We start from the raw sequence: 21,178 nt of genomic DNA, 5'->3' as shown, positions 1-21,178 counted from the left end.
ATTTGCAAGATGCTTTGATCATCTCAGATTCTAAGTCAGTTATTAGCAGACTTAATAATGCTGAGTGCGCCGATATGTGACATTCAACAAAAACTGAGAAACAAAGATGTAACATTTATTTGGGCAAAAAGTCACCGGGAAAAAAGGTAATGAAATAGTAGACGAGCTTGCTAAGGATTGTACTCATTCTAGTATACAAGAATATATTTATACAGTAACAGATCTAATCAAATTGTATAATCAAAAAATAAATTTTAACTAGCAAGAGAGATGGAAAATATTGGCGAACATCAAATAATCATTATTACAAGATTCATCCTAAGTTACCATCTCTAACTGAATTACCACACATTCCATTATGACATATCCAAACGATCAGCAGCAACTATCACAAGATAGTTTCTGAAACTAGTCACAGTGCTGTTCTTGCTCACCTGGCTAGATTAAACATTATAGAATCAGGAAAGTGCTCATGCGAAAATAAAGCACAGCTACATTTTATAAAAATCTGGTTAAAAGTAATGTGCAACTTCTAGTAAACATAACCCACCTACTGTCACTGAATCAGAAATCAATATACGAACTCGTATATAATCACTTATATGCATTCGGATATATAATATAAATTTGTTACAATCAAGTTTCAATTGAAGAGCTTAATGTGAAACAATGACAAGCCACACATGAGTTCAAAAAGAGTTAGTGCTATGATCGGTTAAAGTAATAGTATAATAAGCCACTAAAAATTGATTTCAGCCCGTCGTTAATAGATGACGCGACAAACCTATGGTAACAATGTTGCATAGATCTAGTTTGTCTTAATATCTACTCGACATAATGACAATCCACGTCAAAATGGCGAACATGGGCGAAAGCGATTCAGATATTTCTGTGAGTTCTGACGATTCTAGTAAGACAAATACTGAAGTTCAGTCGACATTCGATGACAGTGACCGTGATCCTGACTATGTACAATCTAGAAGTGACTCAAGTGATGAAAATACAGCGGTACGTAATTTTTTTGTTAAATGTGGCTTGTCACATTATTAACATTAAAGATTAAAGTATGATTGTTGTGGCTTGTGACATGGCTTGTTATATTATTGCATTTTGTTGTAGGATAATGAACAAGGTCCGTCAAGAAAAAGGACAAAACCAAACACACCCGACAAAACTCCAACAAGTCGATGGAGACAAAGCAATGAACACTGTTATTCAAGATCAAAAAGAAAAATTCGACGAAATTTAGGGCAACCATATGTAAGCGACAAAACGAAAAAAAATGTGCCTGGTCGAGAATTGGGACCGCCTTGCAGTTGCACTAAGAAGTGTAGGGAAAAGCTTCAGGGCCACGAGAGCAATATTTTTAACGAATTCTGGAACCTCGGTTCATGGGACTTACAAAATAGCTACTTATTCGGACGTATAGATATTGTTAAGAAGAAAAGGTCCTACCGAAAGAAGAAAAAACATCAAGAATCGCATAGAAAGAGCAATGCAGTCTACTCCATTAATGTTAATGGTGAAACTACACGCGTCTGTAAAACAGAATTTTTAAATATCCACGGACTTCAAGCTTCTAAGGTCAGAGTAAATAACATTGTTCACAAGAAGATAGAAGGAAATCTAGTGCCAGAAAGAGACAACAGAGGAAAGCATACAAACCGTGTGAACAAAATATCTGATTCTGAAATACTAAGTGTTAAAAACCACATACATTCGATTCCAAAGTATCAAAGTCACTACAGTCGACACAAGAACATGAATAAAGTTTATCTGGATCATAACATGAGTATAGCCAGTCTCTATTTGGATCGATATGTCCCTTGGTGTACAGAAATGGGAATTCAACCAGTCAAGGAGCATACTTACCGTAAAATATTTTGTTCCGAGTATAATATTGGATTCAAGCTGCCAAAATCAGATACTTGCAAGACATGCGACGAAATTAATATCCAAATAGAGTCAGCAAAATCAGAAAAAAATGATTATAGCGAATTAACAACAAGACTTAACTTGCACAAGTGTAAGGCTCAGGCAATGCAACAACTACTGAAGAGCGAAACAGCCCAGTCCAAGTGTTATATCGTTTGACTTGCAGCAAACGTTACCGATTCTCAAATTAACCACTGGTCCTGCATTTTATTGCAGGAAAATCTGGATGTATAATCTAGGAATCCATGATTGTACGGAAGACGCTGGTCATATGTTTGTCTGGACGGAAAACATTGCAAAAAGAGGAAGTGATGAAATTGCATCAATACTCATAAAATTTCTAAGCTCAAAGATAGGTGAAGTAGAGCATCTCGTTTTCTTCACGGATAATTGTCCCGGGCAAAACAAAAACTGGCTTTTAATGTCTTTATGGTTCCAGCTAGTGAAGGAACAAAAGTTTAAGTCTATTACACACCATTTTTTAGTCAGCGGACACACTCACCTTCCCTCCGACAGGGATTTTGCTCTTATAGAAAAACGACATAGAAAGTATGCTCCGCTTGTGTACTCTCCTGAGGAATGGCAAAAAATTATAAAAGAATCTAATAAAAAGAAGCCCTTCAACTTAACTGTTATGAAGCAGGAAGATTTCCTCAATGTACAACCACTCTTAGAGAACATTAAAAAGAGTACTCGCACTGATGACCAGCAATCTTTGGATTTTTCCAATGTTTTTTCCTTTTTGTTCAGGAGTGATAACAGACAAGCATTTTACGTTAAACATTCTGTGAATGGTACCTACAACCCCGTTAGTGTTGTCAAGAAGGGACGTCCTAATGTGCTTACTGTATCTGCTTTAAAACAGAAGTATATTGAGCCCATTCGGATTGCAAAAAAGAAACTCGAAAATGTAAGATCATTATTAACCTACATACCTTCAGTGTATCATCCATTCTACAAGAGGATGTCAGCCCTGATGTTGCTGATGAGGTCGCCGAGTTGGTTGATTAAATAAGATTTTGGGTACTTATCTTTAATGTAATAATGTAACAAGCCACATTTTTTTTAAATAAAGACTGTTCTTATCTCAACTTTGGAGTAATTTTATTAATATTGTTATAAATATAGTTCCATAGCGCAACATGCACCCACATATCTAAATTAAAACAACAAAAGTTGTTACTGGATTTTATATTATTTTTAACATTCCAAGTCAAATATCTCACTTTTGCCTTTTTGACACTTGTCATTGTTTCACATTATGCTCTTCAATTCTTAAATATAACAAAAATCATTCAAAAACCTGTGGAAAATGGACTAGTTTCCATGCCAAACACACTATCATCATCATCATATTGACCTTTAACCCACATTGTTCCGAATATGTACTAACCCTGTTTATTAATAATATTTTAAGAGGTTTCTTAGAGCCTGTAATAATTACTTATTTATCCGTAGATCATTATATCGTTAATAATTTTTGCATTTATTATAATTTACCACGTTGACTAAAGGCCATATGGCCTATCCATCTGTACTTTCTCATAGCTGTAGTTGTAGTATTAACAAAATTAAACATACAACATAACGTGTATTAATAAAATAGAATTTTAGTAAAGCTGACATTGATTATACTGTTTGTACAACTTTGTTACAACATACATTTTTAATACTCGTTATAATAGGCAGGTGTCAGTGATTGATTTCGGCTTTAAAGGACAATTTTTTATCAATATATTCAAAGCTGATATAAACTTACCTCAATTGGCAACTGACATAATTCCCTTGGAAGACTCGTCAGCTGATTTCTACTGAGATCTAGGAAATTTAAACATTGAAGACTGCTGACGGCGTCGGGTATAAAACGGATTGCATTATGATAACAACACAATTTTTCTAGAAAATGGAAACTCAAAACTTCTTCCGGTAACTCGCAAAATCGATTTTTTGACAAATCTGAAACAAAGGATATATATTATTTTGTGTCGAAGCAATAAGTTGACAATGATTAGTATCGTTCCGATTACAGTATATATTATATATATGTATAATCTTAAGTCTTAAAATTAATTATTAATGCTTTTACAAACCGCATTTACAATCAAGTATTTTTAAATTTACTGAAATGTTATAATAGTAAGTACTTAATTATCTTCGTATAGAATTTTCTTTATTAATTTACAAATAAACAACTATTAAATATCCAACGCCTAAATGTAGTGCCTTGTAGCATCAAAATAGACGCGATATTTAGCGTATAATTAACTCGCAGTCTAATCAAGTAGTGATTAGATGCAATTTATTAAAGAGCAAGGTCATGTTTCAGGCAGGCTAACAAACAATTCACTTAAATTGATGTACATAATGTCGACACTATCAACGGATTCATCCATTCATTCATGAACATAATAGCCGCCTTTTTGCAATAAAAATGTAGAACAAGACATTTTTGTTATCATCTGAAGTAGATGTGCTTATTTTTAAATACGGGACAATGCATTAAGGTTGTTGAAAAAAAAATGCTATACAAGCAAAATGTTTTTCATACTAGAAGGACAAAATATTAAACACATCCGTTAATTTAGATTTATCTTTTATTTGCTATGCGATTGCTTGAAGAAATCGGATTTTACTATGAAAAGAAAAGTTAAAAAAGAGATATAGTAACAATTATTTTTGTTGAGAGGGAAATATTTGAAAACCACCAAAAAATTTAGAAGAGGCAGGAGAGTTATATTTAGATGAACCATGTATCAGTGAAGACCATAATGGTTGAAAAATCTGTTTGGACACAAATATCCAAGTTATCGGCAAGTATTTCTTGTAGATGTTCAATCTAAAATAATTTGGAGAAGCATAGTTAGTATTACTAGAGATTAGTAGTAATATTAGAAATTAAAATGGAAAAACCTAAAGAAAAATGTTGGATAATTAAAATCTATTTATTTGCAACTGGTAGCTCAATACAAATGCAAACTTCAAATAGAGGTTAAGGGTTACCGCCAAGGCCATAAACCATGGCAGTACGGATGTAGTTGAAACCAATAAGGTTTGAAAAATTACGATTTCGCATTAATTTGTTTAGTTACATATACTTTAAAAACAGATCCCACGAGCCCAATTAAAAATTCAACAATAATAATAATAAGAAAATAGAAAGCACGAATTTTGTAAAAGTTGTATCTTAGGCAGACAATTACTTATATTTTCTTTCAACTCTTTAATTTTTTCACGAAGCAACTTCTCTCTTTTAATAGTAGTACTATTTTTAGATTTGTAAGGCATATAAACTATTACATTGTTTTTCAAAATGAGTTTTGATTTACGCAACAACATATGTAATTTTCATTATATGCCAGCTGATGGAAAATATATGAATAAATAAACAAACGATATATTGTTGTGAATTTATTAATTGTTAAGTCTTTAATTTATAATGTCTTGTTCGTATCTTAATTCATTAAAAAGCACAATAACTGATATTTATTTATTTATCACTACATATACAATAATTTATTAGTAGGCGAGCGTAACAACAATATCGCGAGCGCGAATCATCTTTATTAACTGTCCCTCCATAACCAAAATTCCTCTATAAATATAAAGTCCTGTTATTCGAGAATGAGAACAGTTGTTTCTTGAAACACATCGAACATAGACCGCTGTTTTGCTGAAAGGCCTTCTAGACAGAGCGGCGAATTGTTCTCAGAACCGGTATGGTTAAATCGGCTTGTCTCCAGAAGGTTCGAATTGTTGTTTTTATCACAAAGGGGGACCCATCGTGTGTCAGGTAGGCATTACCTAAAAAATACGTGAATGAATGAAAATATTAGTAATAAATATATTTACGGTTTTGGGTCAGAATTTATCGTAACATTGCCCCCCTCTTAAAAGATTGTTCCTCCTGGAACCTTGTCGGGACTGGAACCGGAACGGTATGCTGGTATCGGCAACTGGACCCTCTTTTACAACTTCCAGTTGTATAAAAATGACAAGGGACGGTTTTCTCTCCGCACCAGTAACTATGCGGATTGCAACAGACTAACACCTGGACTTCGGTGTCTTTAAAGATCTCTTCCACCATATTTCGGATAACCCTCCAATCTAATTGGCGGCACTCCAACTTTGGCATGGCTAACTTTTGCACGTCGGACTCTAGTACGTGCTCTCTCAATTGAAGTAAGGCTTCCCATACATCTCGGTAGGTAGGTTGGTCACGGGCAGTGTCTTTTGTTACCAGGTAGAAAAGGTAACGTGATGCATCTTGGAGTTTCAAGGTTTTACCGGGAGCTGGCACCTGGCATTGCAGTTCTGCAACTCGACCAAACTTCCTTCGAAAGACGGATGCCAACCCTGGTGCGTCTTTGATACTGGCCGGGATAGTAAGGGCCAGCGAGTAGTCATCGGGGAGCGCGAGTAGATCTTGCTTTTCTTCAGTGGTAACACCATGTCTTGCTTTACCGGTACCTCCATAGGCACCCATGAATTCCTCAAACGTGAGGTCAGACACGTCTTGGACTTGGTTTACTTCCACTTCTTCATCTACGTCGTGGTCACCTTCGAAAGACGCCAGCCGGTTATGGTGTACTATCATCGGCTTTCCCCTCGGAATCTTGTTTATTCGGTAGATGACATCGTTGATCTTCTCCATGATAAGGTATGGACCTTCCCAAAACTGCTGCAATTTGGGAGAACAACCTTTCCGCTTCTTGGGATTATACAGCCAGACTTTGTCGTTCTTCTTAAAGCAACCCTTTTCGGCTTGTGTATCGTACCGTTTCTTCATTCGGTCGCTAGCGATCTGAAGGTGGGAACGGACCAACTCATGTACATCGTCCATTCTTCTTCGTAATTCGATCACATAATCTTCACCTGCTACATCTTCTCCAGGTTGACACCCAAACTCTAGATCACAAGGTAGTCGCATTTCGCGTCCGAATAGGACTTTGGCTGGTGTCTGGCCTGTTGATTCGTTAACAGCAGATCTGTAGGCCATTGTGAAGAACGGAAGGTATTGGTCCCAGTCTCGCTGATGATCGGACACCATCTTTGTCAAATACTTGCCAACTGTCCTATTCATTCGTTCTACCATACCATCCGATTGCGGATGATACGCGGTAGTTCTTGTTTTCTTCATGCCTAGTCTATCACATATTCCTTGGAATAGATCGCTTTCGAAGTTCCTGCCTTGGTCACTATGGATCTCCAAAGGCACTCCAAATCGGCTGATATATTCTTGGATCAACTTATCTGCAACGGTGGCGGCCTTCTGGTCTGGAAGTGCGTAAATCTCGACCCACTTAGTGAAGTAATCCATTACTACCAGCATGTACTTGCCTCCCTTTTCACTTTCTGGAAATGGCCCAGCGATGTCCAAAGCTATTCTTTCAAACGGGCTTCCAACATTATATTGTCTCATAGGAGCTCTCCTTTTTCGGTAAGGCCCGTTACTCGTGGCACAAATAGTACATTTCTTACACCAGTCTTTTACATCGTCGGAACTGTTCATCCAATAAAACCGTTCCCGAATTCGCTGAAGGGTTTTCCTTACACCAAAATGCCCTCCCGATGGACTGTTGTGTAACTGACGAAGTACTTCGGCTATTCTGCTCTTTGGGATCACCAACTGTCTTCTCTTCTCTGAACCGTCATCATTTTCCAGGACTCGTTTGAGCAAGCCATCTTCGATGATAAATGAGTCCCACTGGGCCCAATACGTCTTAACTACTGAGCATAGGTTTGATATTTCCTGCCAAGGTGGTCGACGGTTTTCCTCTTTCCATTTTCGGATTTTCTGTATAACTGGATCTCTCTCTTGTTCTTCCCTTATCTTAGTAGGCGTCCAGTCGTCGTTGACAATCGTCGTTCTTAGCACTGCTGCTTCCTTGGATTCCGTTTTGTTGCAGTGGGAACACTCTGCTGGGCATGGCCTTCTGGAAAGAGAATCAGCGTTTCTGTGGCTAACTCCGGCCCGGTGCTCAATCTTAAAATCGTATTCTTGGAGTCGTTCGATCCACCTGGCTATCTGACCCTCTGGATTCTTAAACTGCATCAACCACTTAAGGGCGGCATGGTCGGTTCGGATTAGAAACTTTCTGCCATAGAGGTATTGATAGAAGTGCTCTACTGATTTAACTACGGCTAGAAGTTCTCTTCTCGTGACGCAATAATTCCGCTCAGGTTTTGAAAGGACTTTACTAAAATATCCGAGGACTCGTTCCTGTCCTCCTTGAATCTGAGACAGCACTCCTCCAATTCCCACGTTACTTGCATCCGTATCTAAGATGAACTCTCCTTCTGGCAGTGGATACCCCAAAATTGGTGCTGTTATTAAATGCTTTTTCAACGTTTCAAAGGCATTTTGGCAGTCTATATCCCAGCGGTATTCTCTTGCTTCCTCTGTAAGTCGCGTTAATGGCTTAGCGATATCTGCAAACTTCTTAATAAACCTCCGGTAGTAAGTACATAGTCCAAGAAAACTTCTCACTTGATGTTTGTCAGTTGGTTTTGGCCATTCCTTAATGGAATCGATTTTTCCCTTATCCACGGCCACTCCTTCTTTACTGACTATATGACCCAGATAATTGACTTTACCTTGAAATAGCTGGCACTTCTTGGGGTTTAGCATCAATTGGGCAGCTTTAAGTCGATTAAAAACGTTTTCTAAATTCCTCAAATGATCTTCGAATGTCTCCCCCAAGACGATTATGTCATCTAAATAAACCAGGCATGTTTTCCAAGATAACCCTCTCAACACATTTTCCATAAGCCTCTCAAATGTCGCAGGAGCATTACAAAGTCCAAATGGCATAACGTTGAATTGCCACAATCCAGATCCTGTGGTGAAGGCTGTCTTTTCTTTATCGACTGGGTCCATTTCTACCTGCCAGTATCCAGACTTCAAATCTAAAGTAGAAAACAATTTACTTCCAGCCAATGTGTCCAATGTGTCATCGATCCGAGGCAGAGGATAACTATCTTTCTTGGTAACGTTGTTCAGCAAACGGTAATCCACACAGAACCTCGTCGTTCCGTCTTTCTTCTTAACCAGGACCACCGGAGAGACTCATGGACTCGTAGAAGGTTCTATCACCCCGTCTTTCTTCATTTCCTGAACAATCGTTTCAGCTTCCTCTCTCTTCGCCTGTGGTAATCGTCGAGCTGTTTGACGAATTGGCTTAGCATTACCAGTATCAATTTTATGCTTAACAACGGTAGTTCTTCCCGTCTTTCCTCCTTTCGGTACGAAAATATCACGATACTGCCGAAGAAATTCCCTTAATTTCCTTTTCTCCATCTGATTTAGAGACTGTCCTGTAACTGCAACCATTTGGTCGAATTTGTCGTTGGAATTATCAGATGTTGTTGCCTGACGAATTATGGATGTCACAGGTACACAAGTTCCTACTTTTGTCTCTTTCTTTATGGTCACTGGGTAGTCGTTGACATTGATAAGTCTCACAGGAATTTCTTTAGCCGAAGTCACCAATTCCTTTCCAATTATGATTCCACGGCCAACCTCATCGTCGTGGTTCCAAGGCTCCATCATAACAGGTCTCCCTTCGTCTACAATTCCCTGTAGTCGCGCTACTATGATCGTTTCGCTTCTCGCAGGCACGACTGTATCTTCTGTAATGGCTGCTTGCACAGTGTTGTCATTATGTGGATGAAGAAATACCTCCTCGTTGCCAACTTTGATTACCTTATTCTTAAAATCCAATTGGAATCCATGCATATTCATTATGTCCATTCCTAATATAACATCCTCTTCGATGTCAGCAACTATAACAGTATGGACAAACTTTTCTGCCCCAATTCCCAATTGTACCTGGATTTCTCCATGAATGTTGGCATTTTCACCTGTAGCGGTCCGAAGTCGTAACCTCGTTGGTAACAGTTTCTTTCGGCCGTTTATAACTGTCGGGCGTATAATGGTTCTGGTCGCTCCGGTATCCACCAACAACGTATGCTTTTTACCATTTATGTCTCCATCTACATATACACTATCTTCACGACATTTCAAAGAAGCTATTAGTATGAGAGGGTCTTTGGAAAAGTTTTGGGTCGAAGCTGCCCCCCTAAGGCTGACCCGTTCTAGTTTTCCTGATGGTGAGTTTCTTGATTTGCGTCGTACCTAGGGTGCTTACAGGAGCTTCGTACGTGTCCTATTTCGCCACAATTCCAGCATCTGAATGTCTTCGTTTTCTTGTATGTCATGCTTTTCATCATATTAACGAGCTGGTCAAGTTTATCTTCATCTCCTTCCTCTTTTACAGTCCTAACTTTACTGTACCCGCCAGAGGCCTGCGTAGCTGACTCGTATTCGAGGGCGGCGGATAGGACATCAACCAGCGTCTTGTGACGAGCTAATCGCAGTGTTCTCTGCATTTCATGATCACGAAGACCATCAATAAACGTTTGAACGGCCAATTTTTCCATCATGTCTTCGGGAGCTGTTGGATAAGCATATCGTACTAATCTGGCAATATCTACCTCATATTCTTGAAGAGCCTCATCTTTCTTCTGTCTACAATTTTTAAGCTGTGACTGATATACATGCTCCAAATGTTCGTGGCCATATCGCATATTTAACCTCTTCTTCAGTTGTTCGAAATCATCGGTCTCCTCTACGGCTATGGTCTGAAGCACATCTAAGGCATCTCCTCGAAGAGCGATAGTCAGGTTTACAGCCTTTTCTTTTTCAGACCATCCATTTGCTCTTGCGGCTGATTCGAACTGTTTCATGTAGTTGTTCCATGATGATTTTCCGTCGAAAGTTGGGACTTTAACATGAATAGAACCTCCACTTCCTTCAAATTTCGGCCGTGTCTCCAACTTAAATTTCGTCTCGTCTTCTTTTATCTCCACTGTAATCGGATTGTTACCTCTCTCTGCTGTCCCTGTTTCTTCCATCTTCCTTTCCATCTCTTTAATCTTTTCTTCGAAGGCCAACTTATCGGCAGCAACTTGGTTTTTTAACGAAGATATTCTATCGTCCAGGGCAGACATCTCAGAAGTGACTTTAGAGATTTCTGAAGAGATGTTAGCAGAAACTTTGCTTTCCAGGGAAGAAATCTCGTTAGAAACTTTGCTTTCTAAAGAAGCGATGTCGCCGGAAACTTTCGAAATATCGCCAGAAACTTTGTTCTCCAATGATGCGATGTCACCGGAAACTTTGTTCTCTAATGATGCGATGTCACCGGAAACTTTGTTCTCTAATGATGCGATGTCGCCGGAAACTTTCGAAATATCGCCAGAAACTTTGTTCTCTAATGATGCGATGTCACCAGAAACTTTCGAAATCGACGAGAGGACAGCATCTTCAAATATATAAGTCTCTGGATCTAGTCCTTCTTCTAGCAAAGCGTTCTTTAGTCGTTGGACTAACTCAGCCTTTTTTCCGGTAGAAGCTAATTCTCTGTCTTCAAGATGTCTTCTTAAATTAGTCACTGTCAGCTCATAAATCGTCGTCATTTTCACAATTTATAAATATTCACTTGTATTATTATTATAAGTCTAATTTATGTTCGATCCCACTTCTGCCACCATTTGTTGTGAATTTATTAATTGTTAAGTCTTTAATTTATAATGTCTTGTTCTTATCTTAATTCATTAAAAAGCACAATAACTGATATTTATTTATTTATCACTACATATACAATAATTTATTAGTAGGCGAGCGTAACAACAATATCGCGAGCGCGAATCATCTTTATTAACTGTCCCTCCATAACCAAAATTCCTCTATAAATATTAAGTCCTGTTATTCGAGAATGAAAACAGTTGTTTCTCGAAACACATCGAACATAGACCGCTGTTTTGCTGAAAGGCCTTCTAGACAGAGCGGCGAATTGTTCTCAGAACCGGTATGGTTAAATCGGCTTGTCTCCAGAAGGTTCGAATTGTTGTTTTTATCACAAAGGGGGACCCATCGTGTGTCAGGTAGGCATTACCTAAAAAATACGTGAATGAATGAAAATATTAGTAATAAATATATTTACGGTTTTGGGTCAGAATTTATCGTAACAATATTATGAAATTTATTGATATTCAGAAAGGATATGATTGAGTTCCTCGACAGATTCTGTGGTGATTAGTGTGAGAGATATGTATGAGGGTGTAAGAAATAGTATTAGAGCAAGCGTGAGACATACTGATAATCAGAGTTTGCATCAGAGCTCAGTGCTTATTCCATATTTATTCTCCTCAGTGTTGGATCATAACAGCGAAACAACAGGTAACAATATTATATACTGATGATCTAGTGTTAGTAAGAAATATAATTACCTAGACATAAACAAACAAAGATACTTAACTGTTACGAGGAATACTCCCGAATCATGATTTACAATGTATAAACTTTGTAAATCATAATTTGGGATTTATACAATGTATATACATCGTAAATCGTTATTTGAGAGTGCTCCTTGTAACATAACTTGGTTTGTTTATTTCTAGTGCATCTTGATTGGGATTTTAATATAGTACAAAATTTTAAATTCGAACCAACGTTAACTTTCAGCTGGACGCAGGACGATTGGATAAAGAACGAGTAACATAGAGAATCATGATGGGAAACCAGTCCTTCGACGAGAACATTACATTATTAAAACATAAACACAGCAACGGTACAAAGCTTAAAATCTACAAGACCTAATAATCCAGAATAACATAATAGGCAATGGAAATAACCCCAATGAAGAAGAAATAAACGAACCTAAATATACTGGAAAGGAAAAAGATTAGGAATGGATAAGTCATTATGAAAAGATCGCCAAGGAAAGTAATAAGAATTACAAATTTAATAAAGAGAAGAAGTTCGAGGAAGAAATAGAGAGACGATGCAAAGAAAGAAATAAAATTAATGATAATATGAAAACGGAGAACAAAATGCAGAGATAGAGAAGGGTGGAATAGAATTTCTATTCGAATCTAGAGAAAATAAAAAGAGGAATACCTAATCCAGCTGATAAAACCGATAAAAAACGCTATAGAGCGTATGCCAAAATAGGTACTATCGCAACGCTTAAATGATCATAGAGTAAATATACTTAGGATAGCACTGATGATGGAATATTTATTCCGAAAATGTTCTGTGATGGTGTGATGTAGCCAAATAGGGTTTTTAGTATTAATATATCTTTATTAAAGGAATTTAGTTTCCTTATTTGTTTTAAATATACTGAGTGACAAAAAAAAAGATACACACCTACGTATGTTTATTAGAATTCAATAATTTTTTAGATATCGACTTATCTTCCCATGAACAAGTGATAAAATTTTCAGGTTTATCTGTCAAGTTTTTGTGGTGGCTGTGTGAATTGTTTGGTAAAAAAGAAGCATTCAATTTTAGTGAATTTACGGTGTTAGTTAAATTTTAAATGGATGCTTTTTTTATTGACCAACCGTTGACAGACGGAACTTCCTTCTGTCAACAGTTGGTTCTTACCTCTCAGGGCGTTCCCCTTTTCGAGATGGGAAATCGTACGTTCCCTTAAAAAATATAATCCCTTATCATCACTAGTGTTTTAATAATGTTCGTTACTCAAATTATTAAGGGTCATTGCTATTGCCACCTACTTTATAGACGTTTTTCTCTGATGATGATCTGATAGGATCGAAAACATTCTGAAAATTTATAAATCCATTTTTAATAATTTTTAAAAAATTTAATACAAAAATTTTATATCATTTTACAAAAAGAAGTTTTTACTTCATTGTAAATTTTTTTTCCTTTTTTATTGCTCAAAATGCTTAGAGGGAGTAGAATTCGCCGGGTGCCCCACCCAAGTGACTTTGAGAGGGGTCGAACTGTCGGTTTGCGTAAAACCGGTCTATGGATAAGAGAATTTTCTAGGAAGATACAATACACCTACGCAGTATACTGCAGTGTAAATGAGTGTGGACTCAAGAAGGCTGAGGACACCGAGCGAGGGGTTCTAGACGTCACAAAGGACCACAGAGCGACAAGATCACGGATTAAAACTTCTGGCTCTAAGAGATAGATTCAGTAGTACTTGAGCGATTGCAAATGAGTGATTTGAAGAGCATGGAGGGATAGTTGGTATGTGTATGGTATATCACCGAATACGACAGGGCTTTTTCCTTAAAGCCCGCATTGGACCTCACCTCTCACATCTGAACATCGGGGTGACCGTTTGCTCTGGTGTAGAGAAAGAATTCTATGGGACCGGCAATTGAATCAGGTGGTCTTGAATAAGGCAATTGAATCAGAGAAGGGCACGGTTACCACACAGTGGGAGTCATGGTATGAGGTGCTATTGCTTACTGTAGCAGATCACCACGATTTTCATCAAAAACAACAAGACACCCACACGCTAAATTCAGGAAGTAGTGGAGCCTCATCTTATTCAATACCAAAACACCATCCAAAACCAGAGTTTTCCACAAGATAATACCAGACTGCATGTTGCTAGAGAGTTGTTAGCCTTCATGGATCAACATTACATCAACCATTTACCTTGGCCGCCACGATCGTCTGATCGCTTTATTGAATATGTCTGGGACATGATAGGTCGCACGCTTTAGAATTTGCAACGCCCACCACAGATTTTAGCGGCTCTTACTCACGAAGTTGCAGTAGCCTGTAATGAGATACTCCAACAGAATATCGACCACCTCATCAGACCTATGCCCAGGCGTGTTAATTAATGTATAGGAAATCGTGATCCTCAACGTATTATTGAGCCAGCTTCTGCAGTAAGTTGACGAATCAACCTGAAAATGTTTTATAGTTAGGGACACTGAACATGTTTATAAAAAATTATTAAATTCGGATAAATATAATGTAGGTGTTTAACCTTTTTTTTAACTCAGTATATAATATCATTTACTCGTAAAAGGTGATGTAGAAAAAAACTTGCCAATATTTCTCTTTTGAGTCGATATATTTTTCATCGAACGAATAAACAAAATTTTTACACTAATACATCTATATGGATAAGACTCAGGATTAATAACATGACGTATTACATATAACGGCCCACTTTTATAGACAATCTTAAATGGAAGATGAAGCTTATCAATCATTTATGATTTATTTATTTTTATCCGCGTTGTGGTTACGGCCATTAGCAAATCATGCTTGCGTATCATCATTATGGTTTGCATCAAAATATCAAATACTGTGCAGTGACCCCAAAAGTTTGTTGGTTTTTACAAAGTGAGTAAGCAAAAAGCACCGAGTTCGTTTAACAGAAGTGTTTGTTTTCGAATTGTGCAACTAGAAAAAAAATAAACAATTTAATTTTATATTCATTAATAGGTAATAATAGGTATCTATTAAATAATATACTGCTTGCTTAAAAAGTAAAAAGGGTAGTTTTAAAACCTTTATTTTCAACCAAAATTCTTACGCAATTATTCATTTTTATTCAGTTTTGGGTGTGTAATTTTCCCTGTCACGACGGATTTGCTTGAAAATTTGAATTCAGGTTCCACTTACCCTCTATTTGACTTTTGGACTTACGCCCAGGGTTGCTTTTACTTGGGGGGTAAAAGTCATTTCTTCTCGAAGGTGAAAAATATACATACGTTCAAAATAAGTGCGGAAATTGATAAATTGACAAATTCTAAGCAACTTTTGTTCTGTAGAGTTTTCCACTAATTCAATATTTTTGAGTTACTTGCGAGTGAAAATGTTCATTTTTCAATATAAAACCACGTTTTCAGGGTTTTTTTTACAAATAACTCAAAAAGTAAGTATTTTAGTAAATTGATTTGTTTACTAATGTTTGTATTTTGAGAACGGTTTCCGAAGTGGAAATTGAAACGTCAATATACGTACTTTAACCTTTAATTGTGGCTTATTCCCAAGTAAGTATTTTATCGAGAAAAATTAGCAAAAATATAGCTTATAAAAAAACAAAAAAAGGTGTTCTTATGAAATCTGTAGACCCAGTAGAAGCAGAGGTGTAGCTCATGAAAAGGAGGTTCTTGGAGGTGTAAGCTTTCTTTTTGGTTTTTTATAAAATGTATTTTTTGTAAAAAAATCGTGAAAATCACCCCCTAATTAGCACCACAAATGAAGTTAATCGCTAACGATTTACAATTTACTTTATTTATATATAGTTTAAATAATTCTGTATATTTGAGCGGTTTAAGTGCTTATTTTTGAAAATAATTGGTTTTAAAGTAAAAAACAAATTTTTTTCAACTTTGAAAAAATGCCTTTTTTTAAATAACTTATGCTAACAAAAATGTTCCAGAAATGAACATATCATTTTAAAATATAAAATAAAAATATAGTTCTTTACACTTTTCTTAGTGTAGAATAAGTAAAATATTCACTAATATCAAATTTGCTCGGGATAGCCGACTCAATGGCGCCACCACAGCCTCTTAAATAGTTTTCACACCTAAATCCAAGAGTGGTAATCTACACTTTTACGCACCAAGTATTATTTTATTAGTTCGCTCTCACAGATCGCCCTTGAGGCATCATTTTAAATTCACTCTCAATTCACATATAAATATTTCTCTACGCCGAAACGCGGGCATTTTTCTCATAAATACGGTTTTCTCTTTTACGTGTGATAAAGAAAGAATTATTTGATACTGTACTGTCAGCTACGGTCGTTTTGAACCTCTCCACTCTAAAAATAAGTTAATTATAAATCGATAAACTAAAGGTGATTTTATTTCTCTGGAGCTATATTTGCTCAAATTAACAATCCTTATCCTTCAACGGTCACTGAAGAACCAAACCTATGGAGATACATCCATTCACAAGTCCTTTGAAGTAAGGCTTGGAATCAAAAGATTTCCAACCCTCGAATATAGGGAGCCAGTTACAAGTCCCCCTCAAAAAAGATGTTCAAAAAAAGAATATACCGACTAAATTTTTTTACATTACTACTAAATCAAACCTTTTTTATTCGATTCTATATATTTTTTCAAGTTAAAATGTCTTTTTTATTGTTAGAAGTGGGCCGGAAATTATTATCAACAAATTACTTTATTATACGAAATAATAACAATAAATCAATTTCCCGAATCGCTTCGAGTAAAATTTTTTAGACGTATCTCATCGAAGCAAATACTTTTTCTCTCTCATAATGTGCTATATAGATACAGACATACTTTCACCCCATCCTTTCAAACTAATAAGGGTTGTTTTTTAAGTTGAAATAAAATAAATTCATAACATTTTGATTAAAAAATTATTGTATTTATAGTTTCAATAAAAAAATACTACAACTATACATTCGAATTTCTTAGCAAAGGGTGGTTTTTATAATGGTAGACATTATGTGGTAAAAACTTAAAACAGTAAATAAATCTAAATTGAATGCCATTGTATAATTAAATAATTCGAAATCACTTGAATTTATAATTATCTAATTTTTTTTCTAATAGAGGTCGTTTTCACCTCTAAAAAATATAAAGCAATCAATCTTTAAAATACGCTTTTTACTGACGAAAACGTTTCGTATGACACTGAAGACGTAAAAGAGCTCTGTTAATCGTAGACTTCTATATATCCATTTTTTTTAAACTCTACAATTTTCACAGTTTCCATTAGTAAAGTGCACTTATCATACGAATGAATTACTGAACACAACTCAGACCTGGCGGAACCGGTGGGTGGAAGAACAAATCTCTATCGCAAATAGCTGCTAAGCCAGGACTGAAAATCTTAAAAGGCTCGTAGGGATTTAACGAAAAAGAACCAAGCTTGACTCATGGAGGGTATCAACATGTAAATCTGGGCACGGTACTCAAAGAGGAAGAAGAACTAACCTTCATGTCGTGTGTCGGTCTGAGACTGTAGTATGAGTTTGCCACTGCTCCACGGCGGCGGTCAGACTGATTAGGGAAGTCCTTATGCCCGACACGGCGTGTTCCAATGGCTAATAGCGAACATCCTAGGGGTAAATTAGACTATAGGACATGTATGAATAAGATAAAACCACATAAACACTAGTGGATTAACTAAGAATATGGAGCTATTTCTATGGAATATGAAATGGCTGTAGCTATTTCGTTAACGTAGATTTTTTGATTTAACATGATGCATACCCACCTATACACGAAGGCACACACACACACACACACACACACACACACACACACACACACACACACACACACACACACACACACACATGCACGGCACAAGGGGGGAAAAAGTGTTACCTCAGCGATGCCTACGATAGGTGACCACATTCACGACCTGTGTCTCTGATTTAAATGGGTCTCGATGCTTGCAGAGAGAAAAAAAAAATGTCAGTGTTCCTACAACTCATCAAACCTTTAATTATGGCTGTGGATAATATTGGTTTATTCACAGTATTTTGTGGCAAATTTTGCATACGGTTACTATTTTTCCACTTATAGATAAAATATAATTACATCAAGTTTTATTATTTCGCTTATATTCAAGGTAACAATTTACCTTGGTATTGATCGCTGATAAAAAATGGCAGGTATTATATACCCACTGCATTCTATAAATTAATAATATCCACAATTTAGATATCGCTAACATTTACATATCAGTATCGGTATTTGCTTTAATTAGTTGTTTTAACATTTTTAATTATTTGTCATTAATGTTTTTTGGTCAATTAAGTTGTTTTTATCAAAGGGACCAAACCTTGAGACTAAGAACAAATATTAATCCATTTTTCATAAAATTAATACTTTAGCGACTAATATTTACCATGTAAATATTAGTCGCTAAAGTATTAATTTCCTTATGTAAATAAGTTCCTTATGTTAAACTACTAAAACTAGCTAGTCGAATCTACGGGTATTTACTAAAGCACTTATACTAGATCTTTACATCCATGGATGCGAAACGTGGCTGTTTAATAAGAGTAGTTGATAAACAGATGATGCGCAAAATGTCAAGTAATATGTTGGAAAAGTTAGAGAAGAAAAAATTACGAGAAGGAAAAAACACGAAATCCATGATCAGCATAAAAACAAATAAGAACAAAAGACCGAAGAAAATACTTACTACTTGTTTTCTTCTCTATAGCTCTACAGCTCTTGATGAGCTCAGTCCTCTCCACGTCCTTATTCCGAATACCTGTAGATCTGCTTCCACACCGTCCAGGAAGCGTTGTTTTTTGGTCTTCAGCGTTTCTCTATCCCAGATGCTTTTCGAATATCGATTCTCGGAACGAGTCTTCAGCATTCATCGCTAAGACATGCCGCATCCACCCTAATCTGTTAATTTTACTTGTTTTTATTATATTTGGTTCCCTGTATAAGTGGTATAACTCAAACGTAAAACGTTTTGTCCTTAATCCATTATCATTTATAGCTCCATATATTTTTAAGGCTATTCTTTAGAAGGTTCCCAGTAGTTTTTCATTTTTTTTTAGTCCAATTCTCTGAATCATACGTTAAAACTGGTCTTATCAGTTTTATACATTTTAGTTTTTGTACTTTTGAGATATACGGAGTATTCGTCAGTTAATTTCAATATTCAATAATTTCACAATAAATACTAAAAAACAATATTTAGATTATATTTTTGATTTCGCAATATCCTACAACCTATAGCAAACTGCAAAAACAAAATTTATCTTCCAGGTAACTTGTTATTCGGTACTTTATTTTGCAAATACATATTTGACATTTTATACTGTCAGATAAGTTTATTCGCTAGTAAAAAGACGATACTTTTTTTTATCTATCGGATAAACCTCCTAGTAAATAGTTAACCGCAAGTGAAGAGGCTGGCACTACACCAAGTAAATATAAACTAACATAAAGCTTTGAATTATTTTGTTTAATAAACTTACCTTAAAATTATAGCAACCAATATTTTTGGCAATTATGAGAAAAAAATTATAAATGCGTTTTATTTATTATATTAATACGTAATTAATATTATTAGTATTAATTTAACGTACCGTTTCAAGAACAAAATATGATTGACTCAGTAGTTTGTAATGTCCGTTGGTAGTTGGTAGACGTGTCATCCTAGTCTTTTATATAGATAGATTATTTTAACACAAAAGGTTTTATGTTTTTAACTGATCTTTACTGTTATATTATTTTGGCTTTAATATTTTTAACAGCCACATCATTTAAACCTAATAAAATAAGAAATGTACTCTTAACATGATTGCAACTGCGGAAACAAACGAGATATTTCTAAATATTTTTATATTTATCTAGTACACAAATGTTCAGATGAAATTAAGATAAAAAGTATTTATGCAATATTATTTATAATATCTGCTGGAATAAATAGAACACTTTCTATTAGATACAGCTGTGTTTGGCTAATAAATAACTGCAACAATTTGAGTAATATTTGCAGCAAACACACACCAGTAATTCTCTATTATAAAAATAGAAATATGAGAATGCGTCAAATGTAAACAAATCTTTCAAAATATATTATTACTTGTACGTAAGTATAAAACCTCTAATACTCCCGAATCCAGAGAAGCTTATGGAAGAATAAGAATGCAACAAAGGACTGATAAGAAGAAGAAATGAAAAATGAAGTGAAAAGCGACTTCTACGGTGCACAAAAACAAATAAGAAAATTTATAATTTAGAAGGAATCAACGAAAAGAAATGGCAGATTTAAAGGAAAATAATAACATACCAGTAAAAAAATGGGAAAGATACTTAACGGTACTATTCAAAGGAAAAGAAAACAATAATCAATAAAGAAATTAAGCCTGAATTAAGACACGAAATAGAAATCAATCGACACGAGGTTGGCATAGCCATAAATTCGGTAAAAACAGGAAATCACCGGGACAGGACGGAATAACTAATGAGTTCCTGAAATATGGAGGAGAAACTATAAGCCTAGAGATGGCAGAACTTGTACACAAAATAATATTACAATACAAGATACCAGACGCAAGCAGAAATAGCATTATGATACAAAAAAAGGAGACAAAGAAGATCCCAACAATTAAGTATACACTATCAGACGAACAACAGGGATTCAGGATCCGAAAAATCGTGTGTAGGCGTGTTTATTTAGCGTGTTAAGCCATTGAATATAATAAACCATAAAATTTATGCTTCGTAGACCTAACAAAAGTTTTCGATAGCATCCAAGTCGAAGATGTCTTACATCTTTTATATAGGTAATAGAGATATCATCATCATTATCATCCAGTCTTCTGCGCCCTCCCCTAATTTCTTTCCAGTTCTGCCGGTCTTGAGCTTCCTGCAGCCAATTCCCAGTGATTATTTTGACGTCGCGTCGTCTGTCCATCGTATAGGTGGTCTATCTGTG

The 21,178-nt window shown here is 35.8% G+C and overlaps 1 protein-coding gene across 3 annotated transcripts in view; it reads right to left on the bottom strand.

Moving 5' to 3' along the window:
- Lrch (Leucine-rich-repeats and calponin homology domain protein) overlaps window positions 1-21,178 on the bottom strand; it is a 212,842-nt gene that overhangs the window by 112,991 nt on the left and 78,673 nt on the right. For all 3 annotated transcript variants that reach the window (XM_072532638.1, XM_072532637.1, XM_072532636.1), the window contains exon 2: window positions 3,695-3,891. In XM_072532638.1, the coding sequence (XP_072388739.1) occupies window positions 3,695-3,891 (197 nt within the window). The remainder of the gene's footprint in view (window positions 1-3,694; window positions 3,892-21,178) is intronic.

The sequence above is a fragment of the Diabrotica undecimpunctata genome, chromosome 5 (assembly GCF_040954645.1).
Source record: "Diabrotica undecimpunctata isolate CICGRU chromosome 5, icDiaUnde3, whole genome shotgun sequence".
Classification (NCBI taxonomy): domain Eukaryota; kingdom Metazoa; phylum Arthropoda; class Insecta; order Coleoptera; family Chrysomelidae; genus Diabrotica; species Diabrotica undecimpunctata.
The sequence above is the reverse complement of the archived record's forward strand: the minus strand, read 5'-3'. Positions and strand labels throughout refer to the sequence as shown.